This window comes from Aethalodelphis obliquidens, unplaced genomic scaffold, assembly GCF_003676395.1.
Source record: "Aethalodelphis obliquidens isolate GAN/ISIS:26980383/991018 unplaced genomic scaffold, ASM367639v1 scaffold59, whole genome shotgun sequence".
NCBI lineage: Eukaryota > Metazoa > Chordata > Mammalia > Artiodactyla > Delphinidae > Aethalodelphis > Aethalodelphis obliquidens.
The window spans coordinates 389672-410298 of record NW_020838003.1 but is presented as its reverse complement, the minus strand read 5'-3'; the positions used below and the strand labels follow the sequence as shown (position 1 = coordinate 410298).

General features: G+C 34.8%; 1 protein-coding gene across 2 annotated transcripts in view; it reads right to left on the bottom strand.

Moving 5' to 3' along the window:
- Positions 1-6026: 6026 nt before the first annotated feature.
- The window catches only part of MOB1B (MOB kinase activator 1B), a 54021-nt gene continuing 39420 nt past the window's right edge, over positions 6027-20627 (bottom strand). The window contains exons 3-6 of one of the 2 annotated variants that reach the window (XR_003428843.1): positions 17549-17642; positions 11303-11436; positions 9050-9238; positions 6027-6450 (exon numbers count right to left, since the gene is read on the bottom strand). Coding sequence is in view for 1 of the 2 variants with exons in the window: in XM_027087502.1 (XP_026943303.1) it covers positions 6373-6450; positions 9050-9213; positions 11303-11436; positions 17549-17642 (470 nt within the window). In the remaining variant the exon portion in view is untranslated. The remainder of the gene's footprint in view (positions 6451-9049; positions 9239-11302; positions 11437-17548; positions 17643-20627) is intronic. The other variant, XM_027087502.1, reaches the window with a different exon arrangement.

Sequence of the window (20627 nt, the reverse complement as noted above, 5' to 3'; positions counted from 1 at the left end):
TTTTCACACCCTAGCGCTAATCAATGACTTCTATAATTTCTAAACTTTAGTTTTCTAGTATAGAAGACACTGAGCCACTAACTTCCAGGGTTGTTGTGAGCATTATAAAAAATAATGCCTAACAAGTTTTAAATGTTCAACATATTTCATATACCTTCAATATTTCTCTAGGAATCTGTACAGTGTGGGAACACCTACAGCAAAAATAAACAGTAATGCAAAGTCAGGATTCATGGCCAAACATAACTATTTATTATTTTTTTAAATAGACATTCAGTTTCTTCCTTTAAAGAAAAAAAACCCTAGAATTTAAATATTTCCAATCCCATGACATACAAGTCTGTATACATTATTTACATCTCTCAATTAAAACATATTACAGATTTTCCAACATTCAGTATCCCCTTTTATTTTTTAGTTCTTACCACACTACATGGTTTGTGGGATCTTAGTTCCCTGACCAGGGATAGAACTTGGGCCTCCAGCAGTGAAAGCGCCAAGTCTTAACCACTGAACTGCCAGGGAATTCCCTCAGTATCTCCTTTTAAAACAAAAACGAGAAAACAGTTGAAGTCTGATCAAAAGTAACTACAATTTGAGTAATCTTGGCACAGTTTACAATATAGCCCCCATGTTGCATTTCATGTTTTAGATTCAGCTACTTTAATAGAGAGAAATTGTCCATCTCCATTAGAGCAGGATCCTGTCTTACTCATTCTCTGCAACAGTTGCGCAGTGTGAATGCTGCCTCGTGCTTCCATTTATGGCACTGGCAGTATTCTGGTTTTGTCCTCAGAAATGATTCTATTAAAACTTTAAGTATTCTCATGTTTATTGTATTCTCTCTCAACCTAGATCTCGTGATGCTATTCCTAGATAATTTTTAGTAATAATGTATAGGGAAAGTTCAAATAAAACAAATTTAAGTTTTCCCCACAAGATTAGTGTCCTTACCACCCTAGTATGCATGTACAAAAATAACAAATACAATTTAGTGGCTGTAAAAAACTATTTCCCCTAAAAACAGTTATCTCTGCAGAACAATTTAAGGAGAAAAGTGTTCTTAAAATGAAAATGCAAGAATCTATTTTACAACTTGCACAATTAAGTAAACAAAATGAAAACCTGCAAACCTGTAAGAAACACCCACACATATAAGAATTTAATAATATATAACAGAAATTAAATATTAATAAAAGATTTAAATTTATATCTCTAGTAATCTCAGCTTCAGTGATGTAGTTTAAAGAAAGCTATCAACCAAAACCAACCAAAAATGCTTATGTAAATTGTATCATCCAACACTTCAGGTGCAACCTATGTATTGACAGCAATCACTTCAGAATCACTAACAGTGAGGACCTATATAATCAATCTGTTTTCTTTTTCGTCTGTGTGTGTGTGTGTGTGTGTGTGTGTTGTGAGATAGGGGAGAGAGGAGTATATGGAAAGTCAACACCAGTAAGGAAGTAATTTACCTCCAAGGAGAAGGAGATGACAAGTAAACATAAGTTCGGAAAGGCCAGTGATTTCACTATCTTTGAGGATTCTAATCCAAATTTTTCTATTGTGTAGTATTATATGCAAAAAAGGAAATTTGTATCACACTTGCAAAACTGAGAGTACTCAGTATTTTAATCTGTATTTTCTCTCTTTTGTCAAAATTTAAGTATCAGTTCAGCTACAAGTGGCAGACATGGAGCACAGTTTTATACCTTCAAAATGAATTTTTCTCTATAATTAGCCCATTAGGAGAGCCTCAAAAATTCAAATTGTCTGCAGTCAGAATTGTTATTATATCTTAAAATTAAACTTTTCCATTAAATCATGAAATAGCTTTAGCTCTAAACAGTTATCTCATATACCATTAAACTGACAGCTCAACAACTGTAATTCCTATGGTGAAACTTAATATTATGACAAAATGCTGATATTTACATCATTTTAGGAGCGGTCCGTATAGATCTAGAATAGTGTTTCTAGGAATTGGTATATTCTTTAATATCCCAGATAAGTTTCAAAATAAATTAAGTTTTCCTCTTGGTATGCAGTGACATTTTCAAATATACTTCTTGTCTCATATCTTTTAAAAAGACATTCAAAATGTTAAAGTTATAAATCACATATGAAATGATTATACAATTTGAAATATTTTACTGTGACACACAGACTTAAATTCAGCATAATTAATATATAAACTGTATTCCAATTTCTTTTTACAATTATCTCCAGTCTTTAAATTCAAATTGTTCATTTGCGTGAAAATAAGTTTAAAAAAAAAAGCATGGAGGTAAAGCCTGCTGCTTCCTTAAGCTACTTCTATCTTAAATATTGGATCCATTTTTATTTTTAATATACCTTCAATCAAAACTACCCTACAGTACTCAAGATATAATCCAAAAGTTATCAGGAAAATGGACCAAAAATAGAAAATAAGAAAAGGACTTTGGTTTTTTAAACTATTATATTTAACTGTAAGGTAATTAAACTAAATTAAAAAAATAAAACTTGTACATCCAAACAATACTGCCTACTTCAAAGCAGTGACATCAGGAAACTATTTTTTTATTAAATGATGCTACAAATCAGTGCTCAAAACATTCTGTTCTGCAAATTCAGAGCCTATGGCATATTCTTTTGAACTTCCTTAATAGTTTAGTTCTAAGAAAACAGCCAAGGTAGAGTTGTTTTGGTGAATGAGATAGGTCATATTAAGCTTCCAGAAAAGTTTTCAGTGCAACTGAAATGATAAAACAGATTTTCTTGCATAGTCACAAACCAATTCTCAAGGCATCGCTGAAAGTGTTCTAGAAACATTACACCTTTGCAGCATAGCTGGAATAAGTAGTGCTCCCAAAGAAACTACTCTGAAGATCAACTCTCATTTGAGATGTTCAAGGTATGACATATTTATCTTAAAAGGAAGTCCTACAACTTAATTTTATCTCACATATTTTACCATTTCAGTGGTTATCAAAAACTCTCTCAGAGAGGGTGTACACAAAGGTATAAAAGAAATCTGTCATTTTGCTATTTTCCCCTAAGCAAGGAAAATGCTAATACATAAAATGCAGTGTGGTGCTTACATGTAAAATATAAATATCCACATTATCGGTCATTCTTGAATATAAGAGATTGTAGTGCTTTATCTTTCCTGATAAGCCAGGCAGTACCTCAGTCTGCGACATATTATACACTAAACATATCTTTTCCTACTTAATTTTATGCTGAACATTTAGCATTTAAAAATGACAAAGGTAGGAAGAGATAGCAATCTAAAATCTTTCAATTTAAGGTAAACTGACCTCCAAAGCCTCTACCAGCTAACACATACTTAATGTTTTAGTGCAGCCTAGTGCCATGGTTTTTATGGAAAACAGAATAATCAAGCCAGTAAATGAAAGCCAGTAGCACCACCTACAGCTAATGGAAAGATTTTCACTCTGTTATTAATTTCTCTCCACCACCATTACACCGTCATTTAAAAGAATTACTAAAACTTGCTTCCTATCAACATTTAACCAAAGCTTTGTGACAATACTATGTTAACTTACTACTTTATATTTTATGCTTTCATCAGCAGATGAGAAAACCAACTTCTGCTTTATATCTCTGTATGAAGAGCAGGGGGGGAAATCATTATCCTGGGTATTTACAAATTAAGAAATCTGGAAAGAATCCAATAGACATTTATAAGCAAACTATGTTGTAAAACCAAGGTTTGATCCTTATTTTATAAAAGGCATCTTACTAATGCTCCTGGGAACCAAACGAATCAAAGCAGCTTTTTATTAAGTCAGTTATTTCTCACATGCTCTGGTGTTCCCCTATTTGCAGCCATGTAACAGCATGCACAATGCCAGGCCTCTCCCTGGGAGAATGTCTCTACTTTGTTACCATATATATACACATACATATTTCCTTACTTCCCAATACCTCTGTTTAAAGGAATACTCAGAAGCAGGCACCTGAGATTCTGGCACAGTGATAAGAAACTCCTATCTACATAGAGTGGAAAAGTAAGTCTGACTACTAAACATTAATTTATAATAACATTTGTACAGTGTACTACTGTATAAGGCTTAAATGAGCAAAAACAATGTTTCACTTGTCTCTCCATACTTGGCTATTGCAACCCCTTTATTACTAGGTTGATATGAAGTCAAATGCAGTATTGGAAGACTATTTGAATAATCATATGTTTCATCTTCCTAAATAGATGGTACCCCAAATCACTAGAGGCCAGATTTTGTTTCTGAATCAACCCACAGTGGCTGATATTATATATTTGGATACTAAAAGATTTGTTTTAAGGAAATCAGCTAGTTCTCATTGCAGTTTATAAATAAGTATGACCAATGAATGTCCAATATACTTGCTTCTGCCAGGCTCTCCTGTTACTTTCTACTGTTGGTACTTGGAGAATGATTGCTAGAAATGAGAAAAAGGCAGTTCCTACTGATCATAATTGTAATGGCAGTAAATTGTATCACTATTCTACTTGTTAATGGCAAAAACAAACTGATTTCATTTTAGATTCTTTTGTACTGTTTTTAGTCTATACAATTTCAGAGTAAGACTTCTATTCTACAAGGAAAAAGGTATACATTCCTAACAAAGGAAAAATATATAGTTCTAACTGAAGGAAACAGATTTACCAGAAATGACAAAATTAAAACTGGAAGTCGAAAAAGGATATTTCACAAGAGTAAAACTGAAGTGAAAACTGTTAACATTTATTTTAAAAACTAAGTTTCTGGGGGCTTCCCTGGTGGCGCAGTGGTTGAGAGTCCGCCTGCCAATGCAGGGGACATGGGTTCATGCCCTGGTCCGGGAAGATCCCACGTGCCGCGGAGCAGCTGGGCCCGTGAGCCATGGTCGCTGAGCCTGCGCGTCCAGAACCTGTGCTCCGCAACGGGAGAGGCCGCAACAGTGAGAGGCCCGCGTACCGCAAAAAAAAAAAAACAAAAAAACTAAGTTTCTGAACTTTTTACTTATGGGAATAGCTCACCAGAAAGTCATAGAAAAAAAAAAAAAAAAATGTAAAAGTTATTTACTACTTTAGCACTTTCATTATCTGATATCACTGCAAAGAAAGATTTCCTTTCACAGTGGAAAAATCAGAAGTCAGAATGTTTCAAGTTGGGCCTATAACAAGTAAAGAAGGTACTGTATCATTTTAAAATGACAAACACCAGCTCCATTCACTGAATGGAAATGCTGTAAAGTGATCAATTTCCCCAAAGTCCTTAAATTCCATGTTTATGTCTATATCTAAAATTAGTAATTTATTTTTAACTTCTCATGGAAGTTGATTCCTAAAAGGAAGTCTCTAAGACTTTGCTTACAAGATATTGATTAAAATATTCATGCCATTCTATTCAAGAGTTTTGAGAAAGGACTTTCTTGAACTTGACTCCCTGTACTTAATCCCATCTATAACGCACCATTCAAACTAACCCCCCTGCAAACAAACACACACTCCTATCACCTCCTCTTCAAAGCAGAAGGGGATTCTGCAGATTTATGGCTCATTTGGCAATTGCTAAGAAACCTCACAGTTCAGCATCATCTCTGAAGATGGCAAACCTATATATAACCTGAATTTTTACACCTACAGTGCAGATAACATGTAGAAAGAAGCCAAAATGTAACCGGTATTACATTTCAACATCTTCAAGTTTCAATATCACAGATATCAAGAGATGGAAAAGACGTGCTTGTAGAACTTTAAGCATCTGTTGAACAGAATTACTATCAATATCAAAAATAATTAAGAAATACTAATTTTTTATGCTCTACATGCACACCTTTACAAACTGTGTTTCTTTAATGTAGTAAAAGCTGGAGATCACCAATTTAGGTAAACTATGGCTTTTATCAATAGGTATTTTGAAACATGCATCAGTAAGTGCCCTGGGTAGTAATCCTAATATTGTTTCAAGCCCTGTTCAGTTCTATGTCTGTGCTTTGCACCTCAGAAATGAGCCTGCCAAGGCACTTAAAAACATAAGACTTTTGGGGACTTCAAAAATCAACCACAATTTACACAACGGAGAACCCCCATCCATCGGCAGGCCAATCAATAAGCATTTCTTTCAACATATAGTATTATCAAAAATTCCCCAAGTTAGAAAAAATACTGTATGCCACTAAGACAAAATTTACCCCTATCAACTGAATAGAGAATGGTTCTTGCCTTCCTCTAGCCATAGTATACGGTTTCATTTATTCAGAATAAAGAAAAAGGAACCCAAACAAGCCCCCCAAACCTAACATAAAAACAACCAAGATAAAAATAAAATAAAACAAAATCCAAATGCACTCCACACAGCTTCATTTGAGGAATAATTTGCACACATCTGCATTCTTTTATCTGTCCTTTGAGGTGAGTTTTTCGATCAGTTCCTGGAGTGGTGCAAGTTCTCTTCTGTCAATAAGGTTGAATTCCTATGTATGACAAAGGCAGAAGAAATAGCAGAAACATTATTTACATCTCATTCCAAAACAGATTTCCATTAACATTTGTTGGAAATTAGCTTTTAAAGTAAATAAAAGTCAAATCTTTTTTTCAAGAAAACTTTTTCTATTCCCTACCTCTGTGTCTTACGCAAATCACTTAACCACTTCTGATATTATATTTTACATCTGTAATAATATTAGGGTAAATTACCTCATAAGATTATTATGGGGACTAAATGTGATACTGTATGTTAACCACTTCATGTAATCCCTGGCACAAAGTAAACGCTCAATAAATGGGAGTTGCTGCTTCCTGTTAAAAGGAATAACCAGGGCACCATTTAGATATAGTCAACCAAGCAGGGATCAAAAAAAATCTCAGGCAAATTTCAGCATTATATGAAGAGTAAAAAAGTTAGTTTATGTTATTAACTAACGTATCTGCAAGCTACCATATAATGTGGTATGAGAATAACATGAATAATGTGGAGTCCATAAATGATAAGTAAATCCTGTAAAGAACAAATAAGAAAGCCTGGATTTAAATTGTGCTTCTTTAGAAGTTCTACCACTGTCATTCTGAAATTCGATTATGAATAGATTTCCCCTGAACTATAAATTATAAGGCTAATAAAAAGTGGCTGTTCGTGGAGCGGCTAGGCCCGTGAGCCATGGCCGCTGAGCCTGAGCGTCAGGCTCCGCAACGGGAGAGGCCACAACAGCGAGAGGCCCACGTACCGCAAAAAAAAAAAAAAAAAAAAAGCTGTTGATACTTCTGATCTTTTGATATTCTGCCACAGTGGGGCATTCTGAGGTCACAATTTCACTCATTTATTAGCATCCATCACGTGCCAAGCACTGCAGTAAGTACTAGGAAGGCATTAAGGGGCACTCAATAGCAAGTCTACCACTAAGACTTGCGGGGTCTGGACCAATAGCACAAATGGATATATATCACATGACTAAATTACTGTATTTTACATTAAGCTAATATATTGTTATATATGTTCGATTCTCCTACCTTAACAAACACACCATAGTAGCCAGGAAAGCAGATTCAAATTTAGAATTCTTAAGACTCCCAGTCTACATTGGAAAGTAGTGACATGAGGAGAGCCAGTCCCTGGCCCTCAGCAAACCTCCCTGATCTACCAAACCACAGCTCCATCCTGTATTTCAATGGGTCTCACATGCAGGAGTGTGGACACCCTGACAAGCTTATAAGGGCAATGTCCACACACACTCACCAACAGCTGCCATCTGGCTATCCCTTAGGTCTGGCTATCAGAGATATGACCTTCCCTTAAAAGTACGGACCAAAGGAAAAGATCCATGCAAACCCTGGCAATACACTTGAGACCATGTGGGTAGGGAGTTCTGAATCTCAGGTATCCAAGCACATACCAGAAGGGATCTATGTAGGTATGTTCTTGGCCATATGGACTTCTCACTCCATGCAGGAGTATGGGCAAGGGCCAGAGCAGAACTTCTAAATTGTGAGGCCCAGGGCAGAGGCCACTCTCACTCAAAGAAGCGGTAATACTGTATAACTAATGGACCCGCCTTTAAGAAGGTCACAGTGTCCTGAGATGTAACTAGGCTCAGATGTGGTAAATGCAACGTTATCAATCCCTTACTATTTTGCTAGGAGTTGGGAGATACAGTGTACTTTAAGATCATATAATAAGGTAAAACTAATAAACCTTCTGGTGGGAGAATATCCTCTCCCAAACCACTAAAACCTCAAGCAATCATGTTCTGCCTAAACCAAAGCACAGATGCAAATTTTAGGATAACATTTTGTTTCTATTGGTGTCTATAGATGGGATACCATAGTAAAATAATTGCTCAGGGCAACAGTTTTGGCAAGTTACTATCTCCTAAAATTTGTTTATATAGGTGAAATTAAGATGCAAAACGTGTATCCCCATTATGAGGAGTGTGTATAGAGGGAAAATAAACACATTTTTCTTTGTGGAGATGGGGCATGGGAAAGGTATTTATAAGTTTATGCCCACAGATATACAAAAACAACACAGATTCAAGCTTTGGACTGCTCCTGCCTACCATCTCCCTTCTCCAAACTCCACCAAAAAACAGCTGCTCAGCTTCTGCATTTCTACCTCTTTTTCACTCCTACCTTTTAGTTCTCTAATTATTATAGCAGGACAAGAATAGCCTCACTCCTTTTAGTCTACATCTCTAAGGCCCATTCTCTGAGAAATAAAGAGAGAAGGAAGAGGAGGTCAACTAAGGATTCAGATCAAAAGTTAATGGACCTGGCTCCCCTGGTGGCGCAGTGGTTGAGAGTCCGCCTGCCGATGCAGGGGACATGGGTTCGTGCCCTGGTCTGGGAAGATCCCACATGCCACGGAGCGGCTGGGCCCGTGAGCCATGGCTGCTGAGCCTGCGCGTCCTGAGCCTGTGCTCCACAATGGGAGAGGCCCGCGTACCACAAAAAAAAAAAAAGAGGATGAAGACTAGAGAGATATAGCAAATTTTATCCTGACAGTATGGATGTAGCATTCACCTCATAACTCTGTAGATAACTTTTTCTGAGCAAAAAAGATCTCCTAATCCAACTTACCTGGACAAAAAAAATAAAGTGCTTGAAAGATGTATTGAGATGTGCTTCCTCCTGCAGCTGGATCACAGGGTCAAAATGCTGATGATAAATGTGAGCATAAACCCTAAAGAGGCGTTTGAGTATAGTTTTTGCCACAGACATGAAATTCTTCGGAAACGGGACACCTAGTAAATAGATAAACAACCCCCTCTATTAACAAGAAGAGAACAAGGCATTATCAGCAAATGGCAATATAAATTACCAAGACAAGGCTGAAAATAATAAGTATTTATGAATTACTACTTAAAATACCCATTGTACTTTTCAAAAGTTCTCAAAATATCATGAATGAAAATAAACTTCAATGCTTCTATGGAATAAGAATTTGTCTTCAGTTTAGCCCTTTAGGCCTCTAATATACCACCACTTTACCAAAATGAAACAAATGTCTAAGATGGTAATGGAGCTAAAATGCATATTCAGATCCTCAGGTTTCTTATGCTGAACACAAATAATGTATCACTATGTTTAGTTTTGTTTAAAATGCCTGCAATACATTTTCAGATTTTTTTCTATGGAAATTATTTCATTACTACACCAGGTCTACATTTACCCTGAAATTAGCTGCAGTCTCTGCTCAATTAGACTTGTTTTATGAATTAGAGCACTTTTACAGCAGTAAATACAAAACTAGAAAAATACAAAAGTCTACATCCTTTGTTAAAGTGGCTAAATGATCCAGATTTACACAAGGCAAATGACACAAGGCAAATACTGGTACTACTGGGTTCAATGTCATCACATTGCCTACTGCCCATTTAAAAATATTATAGATCACATTATGGATCACATTATAAAACATTATAGATCACAAGAAAACATAAGACATTTTGGGGTACATAAGTGTCTCCCAAAATGAAGGGACACTATATAAAATAGTATGCTTACATTACACACTTCAAAAATGTCAGTGTCATGAAAAGACCAAAAAAGCCTGAGAAATACACATATTCCACATTAAAGGGGGCTAAAGAGACATGACACTGAATGAAAACAAACGTCAAAGATTTTCTTTTGCTCTAAAGGATATTATTGGGAAATTTTGAAAAATCTGAATAAGATTTGTAAATTAGACAGTAGTATTGTACTGGTGTTAATTTCCTGATTCTGACAGTTATACTGTGATTTTTCTAAGGAAATACACATTGAAGCACATACAGATAAAGGTCCATCATAATTGCAACTTACTCTCAAACAGTTCAGGAAAAAGAAAAGAATGTGGAGTGGGGAAGGAGGGAGAGAGAGAGAGAAAGCAAATGTGTTAAAATGTTGGCAACTAAAAAATCTGGAAGAAGGACACATAGGGATTGTTTGCACAATTCTTACAAATTTTCTAGAAGCCTGAAATTGGGTTAAAAGTTAAAAATTATATTATGAAGATAAAAGATAAGATGAGGGCACTTATCCCAAACCATTACTATGTATATAAGTAATGCAGTCTTGAAAAATAGACCTTTCATTACAAAGGCTCCAAAGTAGTTAAAGCATTCAATGAATGTGTTTAAAACAAGCCATAACAACAGCAACTATTTACATTGCTGTCTCCTCCACTATATCCTTCTCCCCAAAACTAAAAAAGCATAAAATACAGTCAAAAAGTTGAAAAGAGCAAATTCTTAATTTTTTCAGAAAACACAGTTGTAAGGAATTTGACACAGTAAAGTCATATGAACTGTCTAAATGTAAATAATTTCCACTTGAAAGGTCAGCCCTTTAAAAGGTCAGCATATATAAAAGTCACTCAGTTGATAACAGGCCAACCTGTCAAATCTTGTTTTCTTCTCACCTAGCCTGATTTCACAGCCTGCAAGGTTCACACGTGGGTCATGAATACAAATGCCCTCTTTGCCACAAATATAAGGTAAAACTGTTTTGAAGTCATATAGACTCCCTTCCTAAACAAGAAATGGATATGACTGCAGCAGATGATACTGGCTGCTTACCCAATGACCAGTCTCTTTTTTCCCTAACACAGGCCAGATTTGTTACTATCCAAGATATACCGATCTTCTTACTGTTTAAAATTATAGGGAGGTTTACCTAATGTTCATGATAAACTTGGTATGAAAAAGATAGACACTTTCAAGTACATAAGATTAGCAATATTTTGATAGGTATGGTAATTTAACATGGTTCCTGGAATAGAGAGGCAATAAGTCCTAGAAACGCATGAAATTAGATAAATCATGATGGATCCCAGTTAAACAATTATACCAATTTTTGATGGAAATAATGTCTCATCATCCAACTGGTCCTGAACCCAAGTCATCAGGTAATCAATGTACTTTGGTGCAGAGCACTTAATAGGCTTCTTTATGTTTGTTCCATCTGCCCAATGATACTCATATCTGTATTGGAAAGATAAAAAGTACACAGAACATCAGTGTATATCTATATATAATGTGTAAGTTTTTATATTACATATATATGTTTATTAGGAATGTATTCAGGATGTATTTTAATCTCTTCCTCCAAAAAAAGATTTTTTGCATTTGGCACTTAAATTTAGCATTTTAAAATTGCTATTGGACTATTTTGCATTTATCAGGATACAAACTAAGCAGATCCCACCAAACCCATTTTTTGTGAGCTTTCCTTCATACATAGCAGTTATATTTTAGAATCACACATAGTATAAACTGCTATAGTAGAAACCCTAAGTTTACTTCCCACTTCTATGATGACCATCTTTAATCTTTATGATTATTGTTTTCTTCCTCAAAAACCGTTTCTCCTTACGCAGTACAATTCTTTTTAACTTGGGGCTTTAAATTTTGGGTTAAGACTAGAGAATGACATGGAAGCACCTAAGTAAGATTAATGAAAAAGAGAATGATTCAATATTTGAGTACATTTGGCTGAGGAGCTAAACATGCCTTTGAGGAAAATTGGCAACCCAAATAAAGATGCCTATAGTATCTAGGTATTAACCAGACACTAGCCTTTGGTCTAATAAACATTTAATGTGCACCTACCATGTGAGTAATACTGTGTCAAGGAATACTGCTCTTGAACAACGGACACTAAAATGAAAGACACTTGAACAACGGACACTAAAATGAAAGACACTTTCCCTGTTCTCAAGGAAAAAGACTAGTAGAGAAGACAGACTTGTAAATTAGTATGTAAAAACAGTACAACAGAATGCTAATGGAGTTAATTAAACAAACACACACACATACAACCACAACCTGATTTTTTTTTTTTTTTTGCGGTACGCGGGCCTCTCACTGTTGTGGCCTCTCCCGTTGAGGAGCACAGGCTCCGGACGCGCAGGCTCAGGGGCCATGGCTCACGGGCCCACCCGCTCCGCGGCATGTGGGATCTTCCCAGACCGAGGCACGAACCCATGTCCCCTGCATCGGCAGGCAGACTCCCAACCACTGCGCCACCAGGGAAGCCCACACAACCTGATTTTTAAGACAAGGAATAAGCATGCAGCTGAAACTCCATGTACAAAATTATCTAAACTGAACTAGCATTTAGTTTTTTAGTTTCTGAAGGTTACCTCTGCCACTTAGCTTCTCTCTTTGAATCAATTGTGTTTTTATAATCTTGTCCCAGAGTTTGGACTAACGTAATGATAGGTGATTAAGCCTAGCAAAGGAGCTGGAAGAAAATATAATGGAAAAATACTACAGGGTATTTTAAACAATGAAAAGTATCTTGAGATAGGATAACAAGGATGCTTTCTATTTAATCATAGTTACTTACACTTGAACAGTAAATCTTAAACAGGATACACCTGAATAAATATTCTGACAGCATACCAACCCTGGGAAACAGGGATGAATGTCAAGTCTACTTTGAAGGTCTCCAAGAGGAGATTCCCCAACATTTCTTGGCATCCTGTTTTACTATTTAATCACTTTCACAGTCAAGATATTCTTCCTAACATAAAACAAAAGTCTCAAGTGTGACTTAAGCCTCTTCTTGTTTGAGCCTCTTAGGAGACAGAGAACATGAATGGTAGGACTTCTGGCCATCCTTACTTAGTCTTCATTTAAAGACAGGAACTCATCCATGTTTTTTCCCTTATGTTATGAAGCCTCAATGTTTTTGCATTTCTCTCACAATCATGTTTTTCATTTTGTTAATGATTCTCAGGTGTTCCCTATTCATTTTTAAATGCAGAAGTCAAAAGCAGGCACAGTAAACCAAAAAATCATTTTCAATATCCTGAAGCTTTATAAACAATACTAATATTCAATGTCCTAAGGTTTTTTGAAAAATAAAACAACTGCATATTGCTTATACTTCTAGAGTTTATAACTATGATTCCCTGATTCTTTCCTTTTCTTTTGTCACATTTATACTTAATGATGACTTCATATTCTAACTCTATTTTGCACCCACTGCTTTTTTTATTCCACCTCTGACAGACCATTGTCTTTGAAATTTATTTCTGTCATCATGGTATGAACTTATAAACTACAAATTCCAAAATGTTCATTTCTTGGTTAATAACGATAATAAATAGTAACTGAGAAACCACTTCAAGAAAAAAAGTGCAAAAAATACTAACAGGTGGGGTCTAAACAACATGCTACCCAGTAACCAATGGGTCCCTGAAGAAATCAAAGAGGAAATCAAAAAATACCTGGAGACAAATGAAGACAAAAACATAATGATCCAAAATATATGGGATGCAGCAAAAGCAGTTCTAAGAGGGAATTTTATAGTAATACAAGCCTACCTCAGGAAATAAGAAAAATCTCAAATAAACAATCTAAGCTTATACCTAAAGTAACTAGAAAAATGGAACAAACAAAACCCAAAGTTAGAAGGGAAGAAATCATGAGGAATAGAGCATAATTAAATGAAATAGAAACTAATAATAATAATAAAATAAATAGAAAAGACCAATGAAACTAAGAGCTGGCTCTCAGAAAAAATAAACAAAATTGATAAAACCAAACAAATAATATCAGAAATAAAAGAAGAGAAGTTACAAACAATACCACAGAAGTACAAATGATCATAAGAGATTACTACAAACAATTATAGCCAGTCAAATGGACAACCTAGAGGAAATGGATAAATTCCTAGAAACATGCAATCTCCCAAAACTGAATTGGGAAAAAAATTGAAAATATGAACAGATGGATTACCAATAATGAAACTGAATCAGTAATTTTAAAAAAACCCAAAAACTCATAACAAACAAAAGTCAAGGACCGAACAGCTTCACAGGTGAATTCTACCAAACATTTAAAGAGTTATATTACCTTCTACCAAACATTTAAAGAGTTATATTACCTATGTTTCTCAAACTATTCCCAAAAAATTGAAGAGGAAGGAAAACTTCTGAACTCATTCTATGAGGCCAGCATCACTTTTACCAAAATCAGACAAATCACCACATAAAAAGAAAATTTCAGGCCAATATCACCAATGAACATAGGTGCAAAAATCCTCAACAGAATATTAGCAAACCAAATCCAACAATACTTTAAAAGGATCATAAACCATGATCAAGCAGGACTTATCCCAGGGATGCAAGGATGGTCAATATCTACAAGTCAATCAACATGATACACCACATTAACAAACTGAAAAATAAAAATCATATTATCATCTCAACAGATACAGAAAAAAGCCTTTGACAAAATTCAACATCCATTTATGATTAACAAAAACTCTCAAAACAGTGGGCTTAGAGGGAACATACTCAACATAATAAGGCCATATATGACAAACCCACAGCCAACATTATACTCAATGGTGAAAAGCTGAAAGCATTTCCTGTAAGATCAGGAACAAGACAAAGATGCCCACTCTCACCATTTTTATTCAACATAGTATTGGAAGTCCTAGCCAAAACAGACAAAAAAAGGAAATAAAATGAATCCAGATTGGAAAGGAAGAAGTAAAACTGTCACTGTCATTGCAGATAACATGATAGTATACATAGAAAATCCTAAGGATGCTACCAGAAAACTACTAGAGATCATCAATGAATTCAATAAAGTTGCAGGATACAAAATTAATACACAGAAACCTGTTGCATTTCAACACACTAATAGTGAACTATCAGAAAGATAAGTTTAAACAATCCCATTTACAACTGCATCAAAAAGAATAAAATACCTAGGAATAAATCTAACCAAAAAAGTACAACACTTGTACTCTGAAAACTTTAAGATATTTATGAGAGAAATGGAAAAACACACAAACATATGGAAAGATATAACATGCTCACAGACTGGAAGAATTATTATTTTTAAAATGACCATACTACCCATGGCCATCTACAGATTCAAGGCAATCTTTATCAAAATAAAGTGGCATTTCTCACAGAACTAGAACACGTTAATTCTGAAATTTGTACAGAAACATAAAAGACTCCAAATAGCCAAAGCAATCTTGAGAAAGAAGAACAAAGCTGAAGGTATCACACTGCCTATTTCAAACATACATATAGTATACTATAGCTATACTACAAAGCTATAGTAATCAAAACAGTATAGTACAAGCACAAAAGCAGAAACACAGATTAATGGAATAGAATATAGACAGCCCAGAAACAAACTTACACTTAAACGGTCAATTAATCTGCAAAGGAAGCAAAAATATACAACAGGGGAAAAGAGACAGCCCTTTCAATAAATGATGTTGGGAAAACTGGAGAGCTATATGTAAAAGAATAAAACTGGACTACTTTCTCACACCATGTACAAACATAAGCTAAAATAAAAATGAGGGACTTCCCTGGTGGTCCAGTGGTTAAGACTCCACACTCCCAATGCAGGGGGCCCGGGTTCAAGCCCTGGTCAGGGAACTAGATCCCACATGCCACAACGAAGAGCCCACATGCCACAAGTAAAAGATTCCACAGGCCACAACTAAAGATCCTGCATGCTGCAACAAAGATCCCGCATGCCACAACTAAGACCTGGAGCAGCCAAATAACAAATATTTTTAAAAATAAATAAATAAAATAAAATAAAAATAAATTAAAGATTTAAATGTAAGAACTGAAACCATAAAATTTCTAGGAGAAAACTCTTTGAAATCAGTCTTAGCAATATTTTTTGGATCTGTCTTCTCAGGCAAGGGAAATAAAAGCAAAAATAAATAAATGGTACCACATTAAACTAAAAAGGTTTTGCACAGTATGGAAACTATCAACAAAATGAAAAGGTAGCCTACTGAATGGGAGAAGATATTTGCAAGTGATATATCCAATAAGGGGTTAATATACAAAATATACAAAGAACTCATACAGTTCTACATCATAAATAAATAAACAACCCAATTAAAAAACGGGTGAGGACCTGAATAGACATTTTTCCCAAAGACATACACATGGCCAAGAGACACATGAAAAGATGCTCAACCTCACCAATCATGAAGGAAATGCAAATTAAAACCACAATGAGATACTTCTCACACCTCTTAGAATGGCTATTATCAAAAAGACAACAAATAACAAGTACTGGCAAGGATGTGACCAAAAGGGAACCGTCATGCACTGTTGGTGGAATTGCAAATTGGTGCACCCAGTATGGAGAAAAGTATAGAGGTTCTTCAAAATAGAACTGCCATAAGATCCAGCAATTTCTTTTCTGGGTATTTACCCAAAGAAAACAAAAACATTAATTTGAAAAGACATATGCAACCCGTTTTTCATTGCAGCATTATTTTCAGTACCTAAAATATGAAAGTAATTTAAGTGTCCATCAACAGATGAATGAAGAAGATGTGGGGTGTGTGTGTGTGTGTGTGTGTGTGTACACACACACACACACACACACACACACACACACACACACACACAACGGAATATTACTTAGCCATAAAAAAGGTAAAGAAATCTTGCCCTTTGCGACAACACGGATGGATCTAGAGGGTATTACACTAAGTAAAATAAGTCAGGCAGAATAAAACAAACACCATATGATCTCATTTACATGTGAAATCTAGAAAACAAACACAGATACAGCACACAGAGGGGTGGTTGCCAGAGGGCAGCGGGGTGGGAATAGAGCAAAATAGGTGAAAGATATTTAAAGATACAAACCTCCAATTATAAAATAAATAAGTCATGGGAATATAATATTCAACATAAGGAGTATGGTCAATAACACTGTAATAACTTTGTATGGGAACAGATGGTTAGTAGACTTATCATGATGATCATTTCATAATGTATGGAAATGTCAAATCACTATGCAATACACCTGAAACTAACATAATATTGTATATCAACTATATTTCGATTTTAAAAAAATATTTGGATAGAGAGGCATAAGCAAACAGAAAAAAGGCAGGATGGAGGACAATACAATAGGGAGGACTATAAAGCTCAGGCTAAGGAATCTGGACTCAAAATATTAGTCATTGGTAAATCACTGAAGGAGATGCTAAATACAGAAATTATAAGGTCAAAAATTTTCTTCTTATCTAAGAATTATATAATAAAGTAAAAATGAGAACTGATCATGAATCATGTCTTACTTTGGGCCAGCTGACATCACTGGACAACTTTCTTCTGTACAAAAATCTGTAATTGTTCCATAAAGCATGTTGATCTGATTGAAGAAATCTACAGCTGCAAAGCAAACATCAGTTATAAGTAAAAGGTTAAATTTTAGTTTTACTCAAACAATCTTTTATTCCAGCAGAATCTCAGCTCTATCAGTGTTCTTTCCTCAACAAAGAACAGGTGAAAAGAATACAAACAAACAATATTTGCCTCACTGAATTTAGGAGCTTCTGTTTATTAAGTGACTCCCTTAAGAGAATAAAAAGGCAAGCAAGAGTGGGAGAAATTATTTGCAACACATATAATCAATAAAGATCTTATATTCAGAATATATAAAGAACTTCTATAGATCACTTAGAAAAAGGCAACACTGTAATAAAATGTGAGACAGTTTCTGAGTCTATTGGTTATCTCTATGGAAAAGAATAAAACTTGACTCTTCACTCACACAATACCTGAAAAGCAATTCCAAGTGGATCATACATCTAAATGTGAAAGGCAAGACAATAAAGTTTAAAAGAGCATAGAAAAATATGTCCATGAACTTTGGCATGCAAATATTTCTTAAGAAGAGCACAGAAAGCACCAGTCATAAAGGAATAGTTTTCTATATGTTTCACTGGAAAACTGTTATTCTTTGTTTTTTTATAATTTTTATTCTACTCATAATTTTTTTATATTGACCTCAAAGCCAACAAGTTTATTAAATTTACCTATTCATAATAATAGTGATGGTGTAGTAATAAAATCATGGTCTTTTGGTTTTTCAACATTCATTCATGCTGGCTATGAACATAAATGTTGTTTCTTCCTTTCCAGTTATTATTATCTTTTATTCTTTTTCCTGCCTTACGGCATTGGCTAAGACTCCAGGAAAGTGGTGATGGTGGCTAACCTTAACTCATTCTTAATCTGAGAAAAAACTTCAACATTTCATGATCAAATATGATGTTTGCTTTACCTTTTTTGTAGATATGCTTTATCAGAAAAAAGTTCTCAACTTTTATTTCATAAGTTTATTACGAATTGATTTTAAATTTTACCAAATGTTTTTTCTGCTTATACCGAGATGATCATACGATTTCTTCCTCTTCCTTTATTTTGGCTAATGCGGTGAATTACAACTGATTTGCAAGTGTTAAGCCAACCTTGTATTCTAGGAATAAGAACAATTTGGTCATGATGTGTTATAATTTTTTTAAGTATTGCTAGATTCAATCTGCTAATATTTTTATTAGGATTTTTACATCTAAGTTCATAAGTTAGATGACCTGGTTTCCTTTCTTATATGTCCACAGAGAACTCATAACACTAGTATTTTCTCCTTTCCACATAAAAGCTCTAGAAAGACTGGTGTTCTTTCTATCTTTTCTTTTCTTTTAAAATTGAAGTATAATTGATTTACAATATTTTATCAGTTTCAGGTGTACAACATAGTGATTCAATATTTTTAAAGATTACACTCCATTTAAAGTTATTATAAAATATTGGCTATAGTCCCTGTACAACATACCTTTGTAACTGATTTCTTTTATACATAGAGGTTTGTACCTCTTAATTCCTTACTCCTATCTTACCCCTCCCACCTACCCTCTCCCTACTGGTAACTACTAGTTTATTCTGTATCTGTGAGTCTGTTTCTGTTTTGTTATATTCATTCTTCTTTTTTTTTTTAGATTCCACATATAAGTGATAACATAAAATATTTGTCTTTCTCTGATTTATTTCCCTAAGCATAATACCCTCCAGGTTCATCCATGTTGTTGCAAATGGCAAATTTCATTCTTTTTTATGGCTCAGTAATATTCCTGTGTGTGTGTGTGTGTGTGTGTGTGTGTGTGTGTGTGTGTGTACACCACATCTTCTTTATCCATTCATCTGTTGATGTACACTTAGGTTGCTTCCATATCTTGGCTGTTAGCTTCCATATGCTGCTATGAACACTGGGGTGCATGTATCTTTTCAAATTAATGTTTTCATTTTCTTAAAATATACATCCAGCAGTAGAATTGCTGGATCATATGGTATTTCTAGTTTTAATTTTAGGGAAACCTCCATATTGTTTTCCATAGTGGCTGCACCAATTTACATCCCCACCAAGAGTGCACTGTAGGGTTTCCTTTTCTCCACATCCTTACCAACATTTGTTATTTGTGATCTTTTTGATGAGAGCCATTCTGACAGGTATGAGGTGATATCTCATTGTGGTTCTGATTTGTATTTCTCTGATGAATAGTGATGCTGAGCATCTTTTCATGTGCCTGTTGGCCATCTGTATGTCTTCTTTGGGAAAATGTCTATTTAGGTCTTCTGCCCATTTTTAATCGGGTTGTCCTCCACATGAACAGTGGGTAACCTATGGCTTTGAATCCCAACTCTATACTTAATAGTTGAGTTACTTAACTTCCCTGAATCTCAGTTTCCTACCTTTAAAATTCAGTTTACTGCAGAGTGCTAAAAAACAAAATCGTGTCTACCATAAAGTAGACATTTAGTAATTGTTAGTTTTCTTCCACAAATGAAGATATGGCCTCAAGATTCTGTGCCACAAAAATTAACTATAAGCCATCCACCCACTTTTTCCAAAACTCTGAACGTTGTATCTCCTTTAAGCTATCACTCTCTAGCAGCAGAATGTTCAAAACCAGCCTCTGGTTTCTGGCTATGAGACTAGTTGTTGAATTTGTAATTCCCATCTTCTACCATTTATCTTCATCTGGCAAGTAAACTGAAGGAAAAAGGCCATTAAGATGCCAATCTTATCAACAAATCCCCTTCACTCTTTTATGTACCCGAAATGTTTACTTAATCACTGTCAGTGAATGGAAATTACCTATCTAGCCTCAAATCCTATTCACTTCATCAAGTGCCACTTGGAAAGATTACTATAAATAAGAAAAAAATTGTAATCCAATACTTCAGTCAACTGCTATATTTTAAAGGCAGAATTCTATGTTCTACGGGGATGTTCAAACACTTCAGTTCAAAGCAATTTTTTTCTGGCTATAACTTCAAAATGTCTGTGAAATTTTATAAGTTCCTGAAGTTCTA